Source organism: Pagrus pagrus (assembly GCF_965226575.1).
Source record: "Pagrus pagrus genome assembly, chromosome: 1".
Taxonomy (NCBI): Eukaryota; Metazoa; Chordata; class Actinopteri; order Spariformes; family Sparidae; genus Pagrus; species Pagrus pagrus.
Window position 1 is genome coordinate 17,327,893 of NC_140185.1, and position 19,334 is coordinate 17,347,226.

General features: G+C 39.1%; 1 protein-coding gene across 9 annotated transcripts in view; it reads right to left on the bottom strand.

The window, feature by feature from the left end:
* Positions 1-1,229: 1,229 nt before the first annotated feature.
* The window catches only part of LOC311255972 (uncharacterized protein), a 37,593-nt gene continuing 19,488 nt past the window's right edge, over positions 1,230-19,334 (bottom strand). For 4 of the 9 annotated variants that reach the window (XR_014622421.1, XR_014622422.1, XR_014622423.1 and 1 more), the window contains exons 4-8: positions 16,671-16,782; positions 10,887-11,008; positions 7,439-7,487; positions 6,416-6,479; positions 1,230-1,337 (exon numbers count right to left, since the gene is read on the bottom strand). Coding sequence is in view for 6 of the 9 variants with exons in the window: in XM_084350685.1 (XP_084206811.1) it covers positions 16,772-16,782 (11 nt within the window). In the remaining 3 variants the exon portion in view is untranslated. Of the gene's footprint in view, positions 1,338-6,415; positions 6,480-7,438; positions 7,488-9,656; positions 10,164-10,707; positions 10,784-10,886; positions 11,009-16,670; positions 16,783-19,334 lie in introns of those variants that run through there. The other 5 variants (XM_084350686.1, XM_084350682.1, XM_084350681.1 and 2 more) reach the window with 5 other exon arrangements.

Consider the following 19,334-nt stretch of genomic DNA (forward strand, 5'->3'; position numbering starts at 1 on the left):
ACGCACAAACAAAGAGAGGAGTACACATACATACGCATGCTTGAATAAACACTTGAAAACACTTGCATGCAATAGTGAGATAAGTTGAGAAAATATTAAATGTTATGTCGCCAAAAATCGCATGTGTACGCAGGCTTGGGGAGTAACGGAAAACATGTCACAGGATAATGTAATGAGGATACAAAAAAAAAGGGTAACTAAGTGCTATGTCGTAGGCAAGCGGACTTATTTCAGTTTCTTGAAGACGTTTCACCTCTCATCAAGAGGCTCCCAAACTGGAGGGGAGTTTCAGGCTTTAAACCCTGTGTGGGTGTGTCCAACAGAGTTGTTAAGGTCACATGTGAGTTTCAGAGTCGATTCTGCAACTCTGAAACTGCAACTTCCCTCCAGTTAGTTGGAACTGAAGAAGCCTCTTGGATGAGAGGTGAAAAGTCCAGTTGCCTACGATATAGCGCTTAGTATTACCATGACCTGGATGACTGAGAACCTTCAATGTATTTCAGTAAAGTTACAGTAAAACCAACAGATTTTTACTATAATGTAGTGCTAAAAAAAAAAGATAACAAACCCTCACATTTGAAAAGCCGGACTCTTGTTTGGTATTCTGGCCTGAAAAATCAGCTAGATAATTAAAATACAATAAGCTCAATACAACTCAGTAGCATATTGCAGACTGTAACATAGTAACAAGTCTCTGTTTTTCCCTTTGGCATAAAAAACAACACATTTCTCGCTTTCGTTCTGCTTCTCTCTCTGATTTCCTGAGTAATGTTGCAAACAGTGACCACGCTCCTCTCCAGGCTATGTGAGTGTGTGAGTGTACTGCTTTGTATGCTTGATGCCGGGTAATTGCAGTTCATTTCAACTGGGAAAAAATATTATTCTCACGCCTTTCTGTGTTACGCCCAGAAGGCAGCGCTCTCTATGTGTAAAGTATCTGTCTCTCTGACATTTAGATTTGCCTTTTAAAGATGACATTTTTCAAAACTGGCATTTCTTCATATGTTTTCTAGAGGCGACAAAATTATTCTTTTACATCCCAGTCAGAGTGTTCATATAAGTGTGTGATTCATCCAATCTTAAGTTGTTTTGTTTTCCTTGGTTATGTTGATGTTGTTTCATGATGCACTGAAAGTGTTATCATTGTCTGATTGTGAAATCTGGTAGCTGTACCTGTCTGAGCATCATCTTTACTCACCTTGCCTTGAGAATCCATGCTTCTTTTAATGTATGCTTCAATTTTGCATTTATTATTGAAATCACAGGTAAGTTCGTGCATGAGTTACCATTTCCTCGCTGTGCTGGTGGCGGCTGAGGCTGGAAAGCGTACGGCTGGTCTGCAGAAAAAAACCCACAAAGTGCACATTTGTCACAAGTGTGATTTATAAGTGGCACAAATAACCTACATGGCAACAGCTTGATAGGTTTGGATGGCAGTTGACGGTTTTTGGGTGTCTGACGGAGGATTAATGGCGTCCTGAATGCACAGCTCTCGGGTCGACGTGCTCATCTTTGAACGACTCCTTTGAATCACAGGAGATTTCCAATTACTGCACTCTGGTGCCTCGCAATGAACCTTTATCCATTCTGCAAATGAGCATGCTATCCCTAAATAATTTCCTCAACAAAGATGGTGCTACACATTATGAAATATTCAGAACTCAATTTTCCTGCTCTATCAGACTTTGGAAAGATCCATAATTACATGATAATCCAGAATGTAATTCATTTCGGGTACTTTGGGAATCTGAATTCTCCTCACAGTGAAACGTTAAATATGTTGGTGAAATGGGATAAAGCGGCTTTGTGGGCATTTGGGGTTTGTTTTTAGGGGATTATGTATTACAATCTTGTTTGAGCATTATTTTTCACAAGGCTGATATCTTCAGGGTCATTCAAAAAGTCAGGACTAATGAAATACTGTAGCCAGACAGCTGATACATTAATGGGTGCTGCTGGAAAGACTTACAGACAATAATACAGTACATAAACGAGCAGAGAGACAAGATTTAAAACAGCTATTACAGAAAACACAGAGCTATTTAGACACATACATTTTCTTCATAAGTGGCTGTTATCTTCTGAGAATGGCAGGTTTATGTTAAAAAACTAACAGCGCCCCATAACAGTGTAATTTCTGATATAGTATAATAATATAAAGTAATAGGACAGCATCAAAAACAAAGAGGTGTAGAATGGCGTTGGATTATGGTTCGCTGGCCAGAAATGTGGGGTTAAAGTTCAGTTAATGTTCAGTACACATCTACGCTCAGAACAGGCATGTGTCACATATATTGGCTTTTTAAAGGCCATTCGGCCAACATGGTCGTTGCCCATCTGTGTGAGCATACAGCGGTCCACAAATGAGGATAAGTATATTATCTGCACACTGATTTACATTGAATTGTGTGCCATAAAGAGTCACATTTCCTGTGTAGCTGCTGCCATGTAGAAGTTTATAATGTATAATACAATTTAGACAGCACTATCTCACTGTAAGATATTTAAGAAAGTGGGCCATAAAAAAATCCCTTAGCCACTGGCTTTAAAACCAATAAAGTTAAATGGAGCCGCTGACATTTTTAGTATTGCGTTATTGTAAGTCAGCCCTCAGACTGCATGTGTGCGTGCAGCCGACGAGGTAGAGAGTGTCAAAACAGCTGTCAGTCACTGCGACAGAGCGCTCGGCGGGATGACGTTAACGGCGCTCTTGTTAAAATGCGAAGCCCGAGTGATAACAGTGCTGAGCTTAAAGGCCAAAGCTGTCACAGCAGAGGAGAACACGAAGCAGAGCGGAGCAGTGTGGTGGAGAGGAGTGAGGGAGGCTGCTGGAGTTCACAGACTCAGAACACCAAACTGACTGTACAGGTGAGCCATGTTGAATCTACAACTCTGATTCCTAAAAAGGTGGGAAAACATGAACAGAATGTAGTTTTTTGACAAATACTCAGTTAAAAACAGTCTGGAACAGGTGATAGTATCATGGTTGAGTAGGATAGGTTGAGATTCGCCACCAAAGGATGTTTGCACATGGGCTCAGGAACATTTGTAAAACTGTTGTCGATCAACACAGTTTGTTTGCAAATAACTTTTTTGGAATCAGGGTTGTATCAATTTATCTATAAAAAGTATTCATCCATCCTGAAAGTTTTCATCTTTTATTGTTTAAACACTAATCAGAGGATTGGATTTAATGTGGCTTTTCAGCACTGATCAACAAAATATTAAATTTCTTGATTAAGTGATTACCTTGGCAAAGGAACCATCCACATCGCTGAACAATCCTTAAATCCAAGATTAAGAAATACAAAAACAATGTGGCACAGCTGTAAATCTACTGAGCGCAAGCCGTCCTCAAAAACTGAGTGAGTCTGCAAGAAGGAGACCACTTAGGGAAGTCAATATACCTATGACAACTCTAAAGGAGTTACAAGCTTCAGAGTTTAAGGTTTGAGAGACAGCGTAAACAAACAGTAGCACAGGGGAGACTGTGAAGTAGGCTGGAAGAAGGTTTAGAGTCGATAGCCCAGTCACCTTAATCTGCACACAAATAACAAGACTTCTGGCTTTTAGATTTCATTTAAAGAGGTCATATTATGCTTTTGGGGTTTTTGCCTTTCCTTTATTGTGTTATGTAGCATTTTTGTGCATGTAAAAAGTCTGCAAAGTGAAAAAGGCCAAAATCCACACCAAAGGAAGTTACTCTCCCTACACTGCTCCTGCACTGCCTGAAAATGCCTGGTTTGGAGTCGAGCCTTTACTTCTGTAACTTATGTGTATCACTACGTAACAGGCATTATATATATATATATATATATATATATATATATATATATATATATATTATAAAATATATACAATCATGGTTACCAGCTGGCATTATTTTTGATCACGCTACCTTGCTCGGCCTGAACCGCCCTACTCTGCCTCTGATTGGCTAAATCCTGCCCATTAAGATATGCGCATGTGGAACTCTCATCAAAGATTGAACCGAAGGTGAGATGTCTCACGCCGTAGCTAAAATACAGTGTGAAAAGGGGTACTGCAGCAATTAACAATATGAGAGAAATAATGTGTTTTTTTTTAAAATTAAAGTATGTAAACTTATTCAATTATACCCCCAAATAAAAGTATGAACCTGAAAATTAGCATAATATGACCTCTTTAATATACAGTATATGCTTAAGTCCAATTACGAGCGCAGGTAATAAAACAATTCTTCCGATGAAGTTCTGTGGAAAACAGATGGCCTCCGAATGTCAGGTGACATAACAGCGAGAAATCCAAGTAGGGTGGACGTTCATGTTGGCGGATTGATCAAACAAATACAGACTTTCACCAAGGAGACTGGCGTACGTGTCCTGTGTGAACCCAAAAGTCAACATTTACCCTTTTCAACTTACGTCACATATGGAAAGTTATCTTTCCCTGAACCTAAACAAATAGCCTGTTGGATAAACCTAACCAAACTGGGACTGTTACATGTCTTTTTGTTACTGTGATGGCAAAGGTCACCTGGCTATGGATCTCCTCCCCACAGAAGTTAATATGAAGTATTGGCATATCACCTGCACACAAACTGGTCTTTAGCTCACGCACATAATTTGAAAATCTAAAGTCATTTTATATATTATTATGCAGATTCATGACAGCAGGTTGGAGTTTGATGAGACCAAAATTAAGCTTTAAAGGTGCAGCAAGTAAGAATAACTGCTAACTGCTGATAGCTGCTGTTAGCTAACTAGCTCAGTTGTCCTATTAGCTTTCTCTGCCTGAGCTTTACTACTGGACTATCACCTCTTGGTGCACAAAGTGGTGACAGGATGTGCCAGGGCTAGTGGGTTAGCATGCTAACTTCAGATGACATTTCTACAAAACATTACAGTGTTTTTACCATAACGCAACACTGTTGTTTCACACATTCACATTTCAGTAGTTATTGAATGTTTTGAACTAAAACTCTTACATATTGCACCTTTAAGGTCATCAGACTAAACGCCATGTTACACTGCACATGATCACTGACATACTGACCCATCCACACGAGAAGCATGGTGGTATTTACTCTGTTTTAGCTCTGTTTTTGATCTTTTTATAAACTCCTGAGAGAAATATTTGGCTTTTCAGCCGCTAAATGCTCCATGATGTGCAAAGCTGATTGAAACCTATCAACAGAGATTCAAGGTTGTGACTACTGCAGAATCAAATGCATCTAAATTCTTTAATTGGAGGGGTGGAAACTTATGCAAACAATTTTTTATATTTGCCATATTTTTCATATCTGTTTCCACTTGAACATAAAAAGATATTTGTTGTAAATCAGTGTAAAAATACATTTTATCTATCTGTGATTAGATGTGGTAAAATTCATCCAAGTACACCTCAGTCTGTTGTTAACATTACTCATTTCCGTCTGAAAAAAGACATTTTTGTCAGCGTAATCAAACCCTGATGTCCCTCATTTTCTCAACACCATTTTGTGATGAATTCCCATCTGCAAAGTATTTCCGAATACTTTGCCCAAGGAGGTGTAATTTAAATAATATCAGTCACCGTGCTGCTGCCAGAATAAGAATTATGTCTGCACTAATATCTCATCTGACAGGCAGCAGAGGAAAGACTTTCCTCCTGAATAACAAAAATGCAATAATTCACCCGGCGTTATTATCAACCTAATTATAATGGGAAATATAGTTGAGTCCCTTTTCCTGCTTGATTTCAGAACAAATTAGCAAAATGATCAGTTATGTTAATCTTGTTCAGGATGGTTGATCATCATTCATGTAAAGACCACAACAGAGATGTTTAATGGGTGTGAATCACCAGAGGAACTGGGTAAAATGAGGCCACAAACTAAAACACACACTCAACAATTCCTTCTCCCTGGACTCATTTAAAGGTCACATGAACCACATAAATATTAAACATTCATATCAAATTTACCATAGTCTGCAAACTAACCACACACCAAGAGTCATCCCATTTTCCAGACATATTTTCATAATTATATCACTATAACAAATTTAATGAGAGCAATCAGCACTGAACATTTTTGCCTCCAAGGAAGCAGAGGTCCCAGTCAGTCACAGAGGTACTTCTTGGTCATTCTCTATTAATTTGCACAGTGTGTTCTCCGAGTGTCAGGGTCTTGGCAGTGTCGTTCCCCAATGACTCCTACCTCCTAGCCCGCTGCACGAGGGGGGCCCTAATTAGACTCTCATGTGTATTTAATGGACTCGCTGCCTTTGGTCCTGTGAGAAAGCGCCTGATGCTACAACCTCTGTACGAAGGTCCCTCCACACAAGGGAGTCACTTTGGAGAGGAACTCAGTGTGTAACATGTGTGTGTGTGTGTGTGTGTGTGTGTGTGTGTGTGTGTGTGTGTGTGCTCAACAGGGCCCAAACCTGAAACCAACCTGCAGCAGTCCAGTGTTTCGTGTCATTTTTCTGGCTTTGTCCATTCTTTGGGGTCCAGGTGGTCTGTAAAGTACACACACACACAGAAACAAATAAAAACACATCTTTCACTCATTCTTCTCTCTTTTTGTTTTGTTGGAAAGACAGAAACGTACTGTACGCCACTCTAAACTGTGATGTAACTCGTGTCTAGGGTCAGTTAGACCAAGAGAGTCCAAACACCCTTTAGACCTGTTATGAACACACGTTTTAAAACACAGAAATTCCTTCATAATCATGTTTTTTTCTTTTCTTTGCGTGTTTAAAGAGGGGCCAGGGTCAAAACAAACAAACAAAATATTGGGTTACAGGTTAAAGGGTCAGTTCACCCCAAATTATGAAAACAACATATTTTCTGTCTTTGCCTGATAAAACTGGGTGAATAGAGTTTCATTGTGCTGCTTATATAGCATTGAGAAGTTATATCTGAATTAAACAGCAACATGCCTTTAAAGAATGTGTGTCCTCTTTATAATTTACAAAACATGCTGTCAACAAATTTTAATAGAGTCTATTTCTTCAGCAGAGTGAAAATAAAAAAAAACTGCTCACAGTGAGGAAGGTGTTGTTGCTGAATATTTGCAATGATTTTTAAATTTCCTATTTTGGCGTTTTATTGGCCTTTATAGGACATCTGTCAGTAGAGACAGACAAGAAACCAGGGGAGAAAGAGACGGGTACACAACAAATGTGCAGGACTATAATTGAACTGGGGATGTTGCAGTTATATGGTATACATTTAAACACTCTGTGCCACCAGGACACCTTTTCATATACTTCTTTAATGCTTTTAACATCGCAAACCATCTTTGTGTGTAATTTTTATTGGTTTCGCTGTTTGTGTATTACATTTCTGTGCTGCCTTAATATGTAGTTTTTACTGTTTGTTTGTTATGTCCTGCATTTTTCCCTCATTGCTTGCATTGTACAACAACTTGTTAGTCTGGTTCTGAAATGTGCTGTATGAATCAAGTTTTACTTACTTACAAGTTACACACAATTCACGTCCATGTGTTGTGGAAAGGCAGAAATCTAAAAGACACACAAAGCACATCTCAAAATATGGACAAACACAACCAAACTGACAAAATATTGCCAGAGAGAAATTATGTGTGAAGTGACTCTTAAAACAAAATGCACTGATAAATCTGCTCATGAATCTTGCACACACCTCACACAGAAACACCGTGCAACACTGCCACAGTTTGGATTGTGCACGTGGCCGAGTGGCTGCTTAACTCTCACCCATTTGAAGGTTTTCACTTTTAGACGCGGCCGCTTTTAATGAGGACAGACATCTGGACTGATCTCACAATACAGGGCTGTGATGAATGTGACCCCTGTGGTAAGCCCTTGCCCCCAACCCCACCAGGACACATAAAGCAGTAGCACAGCCCCTGTTAAAAGGCTGCACAGGAACATAAATTGGTCCGGGCGCTTCTTAACTGTCCAATTTGCATGGCCCCTACACAAAGAGGCTAACGATGTTTTACAAGACAAACATGCACGAACACGTCCACAGAAACATCAGTGCAGGTAGAAGAAAGGTTATACATGTTTGTGTTTCTGTGGGAAGTACACCGTCTTCTTTTGTGACTACACAAATAAAATTTAAGTTTGTCTGATGTGACTAAACCTTGAAACTACAAAGTCAAATTATGGTGGGAAAAAACAACTTATCAGATACAAAAGATGAAGTCTTTGAAAGAAATTATTTTTTTTGAAGGGACTGGAAAAGACAAAAGACAGGAAAGAGAGAAAGACTGCCGATGGGAAAAGGCAAGATGAAGAGGGTGGTAAGCTGGGACTCTGGGTAGTTTTATCTGGTGGGCAGGGAGACGGTGGCGGGAGGATCTGTCTCTGTTAGAGAGAACACGGCCCTGTTATTAAAGCCATTCATCACTGGCTGAATATTCTCCCTTTAATAGGCTCTGTCGTTAATTACCCAACTTTGTCAAGATAAGGAGTCAGGGGCTCTCTGTTTTCGCGGCCAGTATACAGACAGGCTCACGAGTACACACAGACACACTCTTACGCACAAACTTGAACACATCATGAGATGATGGGACACATCACAGATGCAGAAGAAGAAGGTCTGCACACTCACAAACACACATCAGAAGAAGCATTTTCTACCAGTTCACATGCAACAACAGCTGCACCTGTACAATAAAATGTAAACAAATACAACAGCACTGTAAGAAATACTTCCTTTATGAAACTTACGAAATTCAGCTTTTTGCAAAGACCGATGTGTTGATTCAACCATCCCTGCTACTCCTTTTGTGCAGTGGGGTTGAAACTGTTAGTTCATTAATTTTAAATTAGCGGACAGGAAATTAAACAACTACAATTAGATCATGATGAATTTTATCCTTTACGCAAAAAAACCCCAAATTAATTGTTTTTTAGTGTCTCAAATGTGAGTAATCTGTTTTGTTAGCCTTCAACAGTTGTTGAAGTACTGAACTTCATAAAAAACAACTTTCGCCCAAAATACAAAGTGTAGGGAGTTTGTAACCATTACTGTAAAAAAATAAATTACATTCAATTATTCAATCCACAAAGCCGAACATCTTTGCTGGATTATTCACACGATATTACCATATATGTATTCATAACACATTATCAATATAATTTTTTTTAATATTGTGGTTATTGTGAATATCGTAATACTGCGACACCCCTCCTTGAGTATAAAATTGAGGTTTGTACTATATTCATGTGACAGCTGTAGTGGCTAATTACGTTTCAGACTATAATTACTAACTATTTAATAACTATAATCGCCTTATAAAATATGACGTTTTTTTAATAGATTAAATTACAAAACAGTACAAGAAGTAGTTACAATTTGTTATTTTGTTATTATTGTCTGGACCCTTATGAATACCTAATGGTTGAAACATGTTGACTTTCTTTAATGACTGGCCTTTTAATAATTTATCCACTATATTAAAAGGCTTTTAAATATTTCCTTCCTCATTTTTGATTTTTTTTTGCCTGGATTTTCTCTGGTTTTTGAAGTAGTTACAATTTGGTCCCACTACAACAGCAAAATAAAGTAATGCAGTTATGTACTGTAATATATAATGTTTTTCTGTATTACGAGTACTTTATATTTCAGGTACAGGAGGACAACAAGACATGACGACGTCTCTCTGACATTTAAAAAAAAAAAATTTGTGAGATTCTCCAACCATTGATCAATCAATAAATAAAAATGATCAAGAGATTAATGGACAATGAAAACAGTCACTAGCTGAAGCCCTAGTGTACAATACAGTGGTGGAAAAGGATCACATTGAGGTCTAACCATCCCTCCTTTGTCAAAGTGTTTCCACTTGTGTCAACACAAGTCATACAAGCACTTAACAGGCAGTATTATGGAGTTAATCTACTCTCTACATGTCCTTGGGCAGTTTCATCCGTGGGGCTTTATTTGTGTTGAGCGAACTGCCCTGTATAGAAGGCTATAAGACCACAACATCCTCCTCCTCTTCCCCTTTATCCCTAATCAGACTCTTTTGTGCTCCTTTTATAATTAGCCACTTAACTATCCGGCAGAATGGAACTGTGGCTGTAAAGCATTTACAAGGGTACTCGACAGGACACGCCAGCACCTTTTGTTTAGCAATTAGTTTGTCTGTGAAAGGGACAAGACGAATAGGCTGGGAGAGCATCTGGTGGCCTCGTAGCTCTTACTGCCTGAGAGGGAGAGAGAGGAAGAGGAGCGGAGCGTCAGAGAAAAGGGAAGAAAGCGGTTCAGAGCCTATCAGCAACAATAAGGATCGTACCGCAAGGATTTGCTACAAGGGCTGTAAAGTTTACAGTCTGAGGAAACTGATCTGGAAATGAATAAAGCAGCTCTGACAAATATGATGATAAGAGACTCAGAGAGGGCTGTGTAATAGGGACCTATTTTTTGCACACTACTGATTAAGAACTGGCTAAGTGTCTGTAGAGATTCCCATGTGCACAATGCAGCACAGGCAGAGTTTAGTATGCGTCCCAGTAGGGTTTCCTTTACTACCCAGTCATTTACATTGTAGTTACCCGAAGATGGAGGAAATGCAAGGCAGCGTGACAGCCGCTCCATTGATCCCTTTGGCCTGATTAGCTCACCAGTGTACCGTCAAAGCAAACTAATCAGATACATTGATCATGGAATACTTTTTAACGCTTCCCCAGGCAATAATGGGATTTTTCTCAAGTCAAATTACTCGTTAGTTATCTGTCGAGATGTGACGCCAGACGTTTGGGATTTTAACATTTCCTGTGAGATTCAATGGCTCGATTTCAAACTCCATAACTGTTGAGCAGCGATTCTGTAATGACAATAAAATGCCATTTAATTTCCTGAAGCGTTGTCATAATTTCTGTAAGCGGAGTTTTGTCAGACTCATAGTGATGATAATAGGTGTTACTCACTTCTGTTATGCTGGCTTCATCAATACACTCCCTGCTACTTTCACTTTTGTCCAGAAGAGGTTGCTGTGTTCCCTGCTTACAGCAGGAGGTGGACGGTCATGACAGATCCCAAACACTTCTTTCTAAGAGACAGAGAGGGAATGACAACGAAACGCCGGGTGTGAAATCACTGGGTGAAGCTCCATTGAAACTAGCTTCTCTACTCATTGAATGAGCAGTTTACACAAATTTAAACTGTCTAAATAAAACATTAAAACAACAATCAAAGGCAATTCCAAACCAAACCTGTGTTGGCCTTATGCACAATCTGCTTCTGTATTATTTTATTTGTATTATCTAAAGTTATCATTACTCTTGCAATGTTCTCACTTTTCAATTTGATACATAGGTTAGCCGCTGATATAAAGGTTAGCCGATATTGGCCTATGTTGCCTGATTTGCGCCAACATGAAACCTTATATTTTTAAAGATTGTAATTTAGAAAAGATCCTTGGAGTAATTTATTATTATTAAATTCCCTGTGAAGTGTACCGTTTCCGTGCAGATGTCATTTTAGACAATAAAGTTTACAGTTAAACTGTAACATATCCTGCCTCCATTACATATCTTTGTCACAAGCTTTTGATAACCACATTTGAGGGATCATTAATAAAAATGTGTGTATAATGCCCAAAATATCGATATTTCTCACTCCGTAATGTCTGCTCTATTTCTAATTACTTTACTTTAGCACTACCTACACTATTATTCACCTTAAAGTTACACTTAACACTATTATTTTGACAGCTCTCTGTTATGGTGGCCTGACTATCACTTCACTGTTTTCTTCTTCTTATATACTAGTTTTTATTCTTATATTCTCATGTGTGTTGTTGTTTTGTGAGCGTTGTATGAGCTGCTGAATGTCTAGATTTCCCTCGGGATCAATGAAGTTTCTATCCACAGTTTCTTTCTGTAATGTACTCTCTATATGTACCCTATTTGTTTGCAGTTTGGTGCCTGGACAGCAGAGTTTTCTTCCAAATGAGAGAAATATTTCTGTTGATTGTTGTCAGCCTGCAGCCCTTCAAAACAGAACATCCACTAATTGATTATTGATGTCATTTTCATCATTGACAGTAGGGGGCAGGATCCATACATTGATGAGACTTCCATTATGTGCAGGTCAAGTAATTGTACTGTGATGCCTATTAACACAAAGTTAACACAATCACGCAGCTTTGGAGGATAATATTTTGCTTGTTGACTCATGCATGCTTATTTGCCTGGATCGTCTATTTAGCTTCAAAGAACTGCTCTGACTGTACAGCACATGACTTTTGAGAAGGATGTAAAGGAAGAAGAGCTCAGCTCACATCTTCAGAGTTAGATATTCCTCATCCCATTTACACCAATATCTAAACAAGCCTTGCGACAGAGCCTGAACAGCTGTGAGAGATACGAGTCTCTCTCTGATACCTGTGTTCCCGTGATGCCGGTGATCAAACGCTGTGATAGCATAACATCCCTTCCTGTCTGTCACACCCTCAGGCTAAACATCAGCAGAGCGCCTTGCAGCTGGCAAATGTTCTCATGACAAAGTTAAAATGTCTCGATTAATATCTGACTACTCTGCTTTTTTTTGTCACTTATCCTTGTCTCTGTTCTAGCTGCTTATCCGTCTTGTGATTTCTGCTGGATTCATCCACCTCGCGAGTGTTACTGTATCAGCAGGGAGAGGATTCAACCAAGATTTGGTTCAGAAGAACTGAACAATACATCTCTGGTTGTTTGATGAGTGTGCTTTGTACTTATGATGCTTTGATGACTGTTTCTGTCCAGATTCAAAGGCATTTGTGCCTGTAAAATCGTGTCAAAATGATATCTGAATGTTTTAAAAGTAGAGCAGAATGATTTAAACACAGTAGACGATTAAATATTTTTTCATTACAATATGTGACCACAAACTTACAAATGGCAGAAATAAGGTGAAAACCACTGCCTACCCAAACACCAGAATAATGTTGGCATTGTACATGTCAGCAAAATCTACAGTACGTTCATTTCTTTATGTTTCGGTTTTAAGTTGTGACAATGGTGTGCTTATGGCCTGGTTAGGTTTAGGCACAAAAAACATTGGGTTAAGGTAAGGAAAAGATCATGTTTCAGCTCAAAATATCTGGTTTTGTCGCATTAAACACGTCTGGAAACTGTCCCAATGTCTCATTAAAATACCCAGTTTTGTCATTTGAAACTTGGTTCGCCACCACCTTCCCCTCCTGTCTTGATCCAGCCCGCCTTTTGATGGTAAATTCAGCTAATATACATCTAATCTAAACGTAATTATATGTATTTTATTCTGGCAACTGGGCTGTTGTTTCAGCAGGAAAATGTTCCCAAAGGCCTTCTACGTCAGTGGTCCCCATAGTTTTTAAATTTTACCCCCTTAAAAAATTGTCACTCCATTATGTATAAGTGACAGTCCTACGTATCTATGATGTTTAATTTGAATATTTCTTTCAAACATTTCTATCTAAAATTCATAATGACGATATAGTTTTTTCTGCATTGGCTCTTCCTTTTTTCCCACATGTATGTATTATATATGTAGGTGTCAATATTCTGTATGTTATGTGTTTGTAAAATGTTTCTGTGTTATCTCGTGTTATTTTGCTGTTTCATTATTTTCTTTATTATTTATTTGTTTCCCCAGATGTTCAGAAACATCTGAAGAATAAACATAATCTTGTGTCCCATTAATCATCCCAGGACCCCTGAGATATATTTTGCAGCCCCTCTGGAGGGTCTCGACCCTCAGGTTGGGAACCACTGCCCCAGACGGTGTCCACTCGTGCCAGGAAGTGAAAGACCCATCAGTAGTGTTTCTCCTTCTCGACAGCTAATGTCTCACCCATCCATCTGCTTTTAACCAGGCTTCACGCATGATGCCGTGTGACTTAAAAGCCTGGCTAGTCAGACCTAATTAGCTGACGCCTAATCAGACAAAGTCCCAGTACAAGGACACAAAGTGGGTTGTAGGGAGCAGTAAAGACCTTTGACTCAGCAAGAGGAGTACAAAGAGTTACAAGCAGATGAGGAGCCCATCTGTGCTGCAAAAACCCTGAACAACATGAAAAATATTTGATGGTCTGATGGCACGTGAGCTCATCTAACTGCAAATAAGACTAAATAACTTCTTCTTGCTCTTCAAACAATCTCCTCTCTCTAAATGTCTGTGTTCCTCTTGTGTCTCTGTTTCCACATCTGTTCAATAGCCCCCCTGTTAATCATTCCTGTAGTGTTGCCTTTTTACTGGACCTCTGAGACCCAAACCCTGGTGTACCTGTTTGGGGTTTGATTAACACCGCATTTTAGCACACACTATTCAAACCCAGCGGAGGGAGCTTAAAAGGGTTGTGCGCCGGAGCTAATGTAGCCTCTGGTACAGGACAGATGGAGAAGTGATAAATGGGGAGGAGGGATGGTTGTGAGTCAATTCTTGTTTGGCTTCATTGTGTCAAAATTGGTCTGACACAGAGATGCTGAGTTGAGAGGGGTTTTTGAGGTGGTGTGTTTCAGGGCGGTGTAATCTAAGAGGAGAGGAGAGCACTTCAGGGGACGGGAGGGGAGAGGACAGGACGCCAGCTAGGAGAGGACGAGACAGGAGGAGGCAGAACAGCGGTACAACAGCCATGTCTCCTCGCTCTGTCAGTCCCTGCGCTCTAAAATATTGAGAAGCTTTTGTTTTGCCTAGTTAAACATGCACTGATGTGACACAAACTGTGAACAATGCCATTTCACACACACGGGAGCCGCTCTTTTTTATAATTCATGACTGAGTGACGACGGCAGCCATGCCCCACAGTTTGCTCTCAACATTATACAGCTGGTACATACATACTTTAAAAAAACATTTAGCTCAGTAAAGATATAACAGTGTAAAAGTGAATGAGTGTGATGTGCTTGTTAATTTTAATGATTTCAAACTGTACTTTCAGGAACAAATGAGCAAAAACAACCTGTTTCAACGGGCTGAGGTTGTTTGTCTCCATCAGAGAGGCAGGTGAGTTTGTTAAACTGGCTGCTCCTCTGTAACATCATATGTGTAAATAGAGAATTAAATGATTTGAAAAGTTGAACAAGGTAACTTTAAGCCCAGTATAACTTTTTTCCCCAACAGTGGCACATTTTCTTGCTGAAAAGGGACAGCGCTGTGGTAATATGAAACTCAGTTAGATGCAAGTACAGATGTTTTTTTGAGCATTTAGGTGAGTCTGCAGTTCTCAGTGGACCCGACTGCAGTCACACAGAGTAGTTTAAAGAAAAATCCTGAAAGGCTAAACGAGAAAACGAGGGAGAATAGGTTTTAAGAAGTTATTAAAGGCTCCAAAGTGCAATTATCTGTTGTTCCCTGACATCAATCTCATCCGTTACAAGACTTCCCTTCCTCAGCTGCAACCAGTTTAAGCTCGGCCCGGAAAACAGCACTTTAGGGCGGCTTTATTTATGTTGACTTCAGGTGCCTGACTATAGAAGAAGGCAATGAAGATGGTTACTACCTTGAGGCTTAAAAAACAACTGAGTTTAAATGCTTACTTTGCTAACTTCTTTTCATAAGACACAGAACAAAATAAAATAGTAACCAAGTGATGTTTCCAAAAAATTAGAGACAGAAAGATAAATTAGCTGAGCCGTTGTATTGGGGCTATCAGGTACTGGTGTTGTTGTTTATGTCAGGCTTATATGGAAATAAGAAATCGCAGTACATAAAAGCCAAACATACCGTATAGTCATTAGGCTGTTGGACCTGGTTCAATTCATTCATCTGCTGCTAGCGAACTAACTCTTTTGGTCCTTGTGGTTTCAGAGACACGGTTCAGGCCTTAGATTCTAACTTGCACAAATGTCAGTCGGATAAAGGATAAGTGAGTCAGGCAGACTACACTAACATATTCAACTAAACAACCCCTCTTTCCCTGCCTTCTCTCTGGTACTATGGACGGGGGGATGTCAGGTTAATAAGGGGGATGCATTTTGGTCATTTTACTTACTAGAAGGGTGGCATCCCCTGTCAAAATGCCTCATACATACAGTATGTGTGAAAGTTTAGAAGCAGTTCTGCAATTAAATAGCATGTTTTTATAAAATGTCCTGCTCAGTACATATGTTGATAAAAAATGGTTGTTTATGCATTTATATTACTATCGGTAATAATCCACTGATACTGAAAAATCCAATATGGTTTTGAGTGTAGAAAAGAAAATACATTTCTATGATATTATATATTATACATAGATAGATGGTGGAGGTAATATGTATAGTGAGAGTAATATATAGTAACGTGCATAACAAGAGTGTATCTAATGGCATTAAATAATTGCATTTCTGGTGGTATTTTGTATGCTACTACTACAACTACTACTACTAATAATAATAATAATAAAAGTTGGCCTATTTAGTATTGCTTGTTCACTGTATCTTTTTGTCATTTTATTTTTAAAATGTATTAAGGTCAGATACCTTCATCAGGTAACTTTGCAATTGTATAGTAAGACCTAAGTTATAAATTTATATTTAGGATAAAACAGACAGCAACGTTTTGATGGAGTGAAACCTTTTTCCAAAGCTTCTAATGAAAATACTTCATCTTTGTGAACCTGGCAGCCTCTCCTGATGACAGACTAGATTCACATCTGTTGTTTCTATATTATACATGTTCTCAGGAAGAACATCACGTGGGTTCTGAGATTCAGTGCTAACAGTGACTGTTACAATGAATACAATATTCACAAAGTCACAGCTCACCTGTGAAATAAATAAAGTCCCACCTCCACCTTAAGTGAAGAAAGAAAGAATCCCACCATGACAGACTCAGGTCTTGGCTCCGGCTAAATCCAGTCTGTTGGCTACCTGGACCCTAAAGAGATGAAGAGAGGTATTCAGCAAATACCCAGTGATCATCCTACACACACACACACACACACACACACACACACACACACACACACACACACACACACACACACACACACACACACACACACACACACGCACAAGCTAACACACACAAGCTAACACACAGCATGTCTGGTATGTTCTGGTATGTCGTGAGCATGAATTATACATCTCTCTGGAGGATTTCCTCTTTGTGCCTTTCTCTTCTTACCCTCTTTATTATTTTTCCATCTTATTATTTCTCTTTGTAAAAATCAACAGCAATATTAAGGATTAAACTAATACTAAAACAAGGGAAGCAGTGTTTTTACCATCCAAACACTTGATCAGTCAGCGGAAAAGGTTTAAAGTGATCTGCATCAAAGACACATGAGCAGGAGTAATGCAATCTTAGCCCGTCATGGATACCCCTATGATCATATCTCCAGTCTCTGTTTTTCTGTGTCTGCATGTGTAAATGTAAGCAAAACCTTTTATTTTTGTCATTCATATAAAAAAATGAAGCCATTTAAAGCAAAACATACAGGTTCACAGTGAAAGTAACTCATGATGAATAAATTATTTCATCAGCACTGTGGGGAACCTGATTTCGACTGACATTCAACGAACATGTTTTCAGAAGATGTAGAGGTATGGGTCAGCAAATTAAACTGTAGCAGTACACAGTCTGTGTGTGTGTGCTCACGTGTGAGCCGGTGTGTGTGTGTGTGTGTGTGTGTGAGACTGCAACTGTCTGAGATAAAACAAACCCTTCCATACACCAGCCCAGGGACACTCCAACCATAATTGTGCAGGTGGCATTTTAGAAATACTCACACAACAGGGGTCAATTCCTCTTCAGGTCACTGAGAATGACATCATCAAACTACTATTAACTCTGCAAACAATCCTAGCCCTGCTGCGTCTGTATTGACAATGGATTCCTTCAAAACAAACAGCAGTCTCCGGGCTTTGCCCTCAATCTAAAACCATAACCTCGGAGTGAATAACAGAGAAATGTCCATCTGGGCAGGAAGGGCCGACACGGAGGAGAGGAGAACTAAAAATGACACGGCAAACAAATCTGAGCGGCCACTTCCCCCTCACCTCCAGAGCTCCCTGTTCTTTCTGGCGGGCATGTCGCTCTTCTTCCATACCTGTCTGCCTGTATTACTTTCTCTCTCACACACACAAGCATCATTTAAAGAGCAACGCATGTGCCTACAATGGTGGGACAAACATGCAGACAGGCCATCAAGAGCTTTATTTTTCTCTCATCTAGTATCTCATCTGATGAACCTGTTACCTGGACGTTTGAACACAGAGAACGAGCCTCCTTGTAAATCTGACCTATACAGCGCGCCCTTGTTTTAAGATGTGAGCTCCACAGCGGTTCGGTGAGCTCACGAGGGCAAGGTGTGTATTGACATACAAACGCGAGGAAAGCGTCCAGATGCAGTCCACTGTTTTTCTGTAATAACAGCTAGCAGCCCTGCCGCTAAATTATTAATGTGGTCTCTCCAATACAAAGTGGACGCCATGCAGACTGCACTCCACTGCTCTCCATCTCATTCTCTATCTCCCCTGATAGACACAATGCGCATGACCGTGCTTATTCTTGTGTTCTTTGTTTGTAGTATCAGCACTCAAACTATTACTACAAGTTGGTGGTGAATGATAATGATAGTAAAACCTTCCAAAGCAACAACAAAGTGCTACATAAGACAATAAAATGATATTAAAATAGTCACTATTATCACTAATACCACCAATAAAACCGAGATGCTCACACCCACTTAGACTATCATGCCTCTTTTTTGCAAATTAACTCATCAGGAGCAGTTTAAAAGCAATATATAAATTCATTACATTTTTCAGTACCACTTAATGATAAGGGTACGCATCATATGCTTCAGAAATGCTTAAGTAATGCATGACTTAATGCAGGATGTATCATGAATGTATGATGAAGCGACTAGGACTTTATGTGATTAGTTCACACTCAAAAGACCGAAGGATAATTCACATTTACTTCATACATTTATTGATATGCATCAAGCTAGCTGGACTTCTGTTACATCAAAGTTTTTTTAAATGTATATATTTTTTTTTAAATGTGAAGTTTCAATGCCCATTTTGCGCAGAATTGATACACACATCATTTTAAAAAGAATTATCTAAAGAGAAAAATACAAGTGTTTCCAATCTTGTTACCATCTTTTTTTAGTTCTCTGCTACTGGCCAGGAAAAGCTATAGCACGATGTCATGTTATAGCCTTGTTATATATATATCCTTTAATAAAAATCTAAAGTTTTGTGCCTTCATTTTCGTGTCAATTTGAATTGATATTTTTCAAGGTATTATATCCAAGTTAGAAATTTCAGCATCATGACACCACTACCATTAAGTGTGAACTTATCACTTATCACACAAAGTCACAGTAACTTGATGATTTGTTAATGAAGAGCCACGGGAATTCATGATACATCCTGCATATATACATGCATTAAATCATAATGAGTCATACATTACGG